Genomic DNA, 2,524 nt, shown 5'->3' on the forward strand with positions numbered 1-2,524 from the left:
GCCCAGGTCTTCCTGCAGGGTGGCTCTCCCCTTCAAAGGGTCCCCTTCCCCACTCAGTTTGGTGTCCTCCGCAAACTTCATCAGGGTGCACTTGATCCCATCATCCAGACTGCTGAGGAAGATACTAAAGAACATCGGGGCCAATGTCAGTCCCTGGGGGACCTCACTTGTGACAGGTTGCCAGTTTGAAGACGAGCTTTTTACCACCACCCCGAGTGCAGCCTGCTGGCCAGTTGTCCAGCCACCCACCACACGGACCACTTGTCTAGGCGTTAACATGTTCCAGGCGGGCCTTTACTGGGAAATGCGGTGCAGCTGCAGTGGCATCAGCTTTCTGGCTTGGCAGAATGCGTGTGGAAATAGCCACCTGGTTCCTTCACGTGTTCCTAGGAAGGAGACCCAATTTTTTTCCTCCGTCATTCAGTACTGAAGAAACTGTCTTATCAGTTAATAACAATTCCTTTTTTTGCTGAGAAATGCACACCTGATTCAGCTTCTGTTTGCCTTCAAACAGGAAAGCAGCAATAAGCCTAAAAACCTGCTGTTTTTAGAAAAGGTGACTGCGTCTCTCTGTTTCCATGGGGTTCTTAGCCAGGAGAATTCCTGTTACTGTGTGTGCTTGAGGGGTGCTGTGGGACACGGATGCGGTTTTGAGGGACCCCCTTACCATTAGCAGCCCTCGCTGTTCGTCAGCGAGACGGTGAGGCAGGCTGCTATTTCATGTCATTGTCATTTTGCTCCGCAGCTCTTCTGTGCGATCGCACTGTCTTTTCTGCATTTACAGTTAAAAGCTGTTTGCGGCCGTGTGATACCCTGCAAGAAATTACGTATGTGTGTGCTTCTAATGGATGGTGTGGTCCACCCGTAATTGGTGTAATCAGCTGTGAGTTTAGTAGGAGGCGGGTAGGGGAAACTCCTTGGTAGACCTACAGCTTTTCCTCCAGCTGCAGTTCACAGCTGCAGCTGCCTCAAGGCCGGTTCACAGCTTCTGCTCGCTGATGCAGCGTCCTGAAACCATGACAAACTGGCCTGGCAAGAAGCATCAACAGCGAGTCCCAGGACTCCCCTGACTGCCGCCTGGCAGTCCCCAAGTGCCCCAGAACACTTCTTGGGCAATCTTCTTTGCCTCAGCGGGTGAGCAGTGCTTGGGGTTGGGTTTTCCTCCTCCTCCTGTGCACTGTCACACCTGAGTGACTGTCCAAATTAAGGCGTTTTCCTTTCTCCCTCTGCAGGCTGAACTGTGCAGGATTGTGTTCTAGGGTGCTTGTGAGAGTAATCGCTTGTTTCTCCCACAGCCGTGTTGCAGAGGAAGGTAGAAGAGGTGACGAAGGTTTGCGAGAGCCGCCGCAAGGAACAAGAGCGCAGTTTTCGGATCACGTTTGATTGAAAGACCCAGGGCTGAAAGGATTAACCTAAAATCCCCACAGAACACAGGGGTGGTTGGGACCTGGGTCTCAAGTGACCGTCTGGGTTTGTTTCTTTTCTGTCAGTAAAACTTGTTGTTTGCTCCAAAGCCAGTTCTTGCAGTGTCTGACCAGAATTCGCGCGCTCTGCTCTGAGAGGCTGCGTGAAGTTTGTGCAGGCAGCGCGTGCTCCCAGTCACCGTTCTCTGTAACTGCCTGCAGCGTGGCGAGATGCACAAGCGCTGCCCTCGAGGGATTTCAGCAGAGCGTGACTGCACAGCCAAGCTCTCTGGTACCTCACTGACTTGGCTGTGTTCAGTCGGGCCTTGGTAAGTGTTTGTTCGGGTCCTTATGCAGGTGGCTCGATGAAGAGCTGTCCTCGGGAGGAGCTACAGCGGTCTGAGAGACTCTGATTCCTCGTAGTGCTAGTTGCAGCGTTTGGGTTCGAGTTTAGTTCCCTTCCGCTTCTGAAAGGGGGCTTTGTTTTCTGTGCTTTTGGTGATAAACTGCTCTTGTGCTGGTACCTGTAAGCAGAATTTCTACACAATTAAATTTCCTTTTTTGATGGTGTGCGATGTGCTGGTGTGATGATTTGGCAGAGTGGAGCTTGTTCTGTCACCAGAAAGAAGAGGGGCTGCAAGTCTGCTGTGAAGACTGTTCAAGAGAGGTGGTTGCGTCCCTACTTCTGGCTGAAGTATGAGTGTCTCTAACATGCAGTGCAGGGTCTCTTCGCTAGCAGAGAGTTGCGCGCTGATCAGAACTACCCTTGTGGTGCTCTCTGCTCCTTGGCACTTTGGGCTTCAGTTCTGCAAAATGCTGGAGGGGCGCACATCATGTGGAATGGTCTCTGTGTTTACCTCCTTCTGCCAGCACCCCCTGCACCTTGTCTTAGATGTTCCCTGGAAAAAGGGGAGAGGCCGCTTACTGGAGCGGGTGACCGACGAGACTGTGAGCGGAACGTCGCCAGTTGCCCGGGAGCCCTTCACCCAGAAGCTGAGCCCCGCCGCCTCGCCCCGGGCAGGCTGAGGAGCGCCCCGCCTCCAGGCCAAGGCCGGGTGGCAGCACCGTGTCCGGGAAACGCGCCCTCACCACGGCGCCTCGTTCAGGCTGCGCGGCAGCTC

At 53.8% G+C, this 2,524-nt stretch overlaps 1 protein-coding gene across 1 annotated transcript in view; it reads left to right on the plus strand.

The window, feature by feature from the left end:
• NUP62 (nucleoporin 62kDa) overlaps positions 1 to 1,517 on the plus strand; it is a gene marked incomplete at its 5' end in the record, with an annotated part of 9,452 nt that extends 7,935 nt beyond the window's left edge. The window contains one exon of the mRNA XM_010131400.1: positions 1,296 to 1,517. Within this exon, the coding sequence (XP_010129702.1) occupies positions 1,296 to 1,387 (92 nt within the window). The remainder of the gene's footprint in view (positions 1 to 1,295) is intronic.
• Between the last annotated feature and the right edge of the window lie 1,007 nt (positions 1,518 to 2,524).

Source organism: Buceros rhinoceros, unplaced genomic scaffold (genome assembly GCF_000710305.1).
Source record: "Buceros rhinoceros silvestris isolate BGI_N320 unplaced genomic scaffold, ASM71030v1 scaffold4002, whole genome shotgun sequence".
NCBI classification, from domain to species: domain Eukaryota; kingdom Metazoa; phylum Chordata; class Aves; order Bucerotiformes; family Bucerotidae; genus Buceros; species Buceros rhinoceros.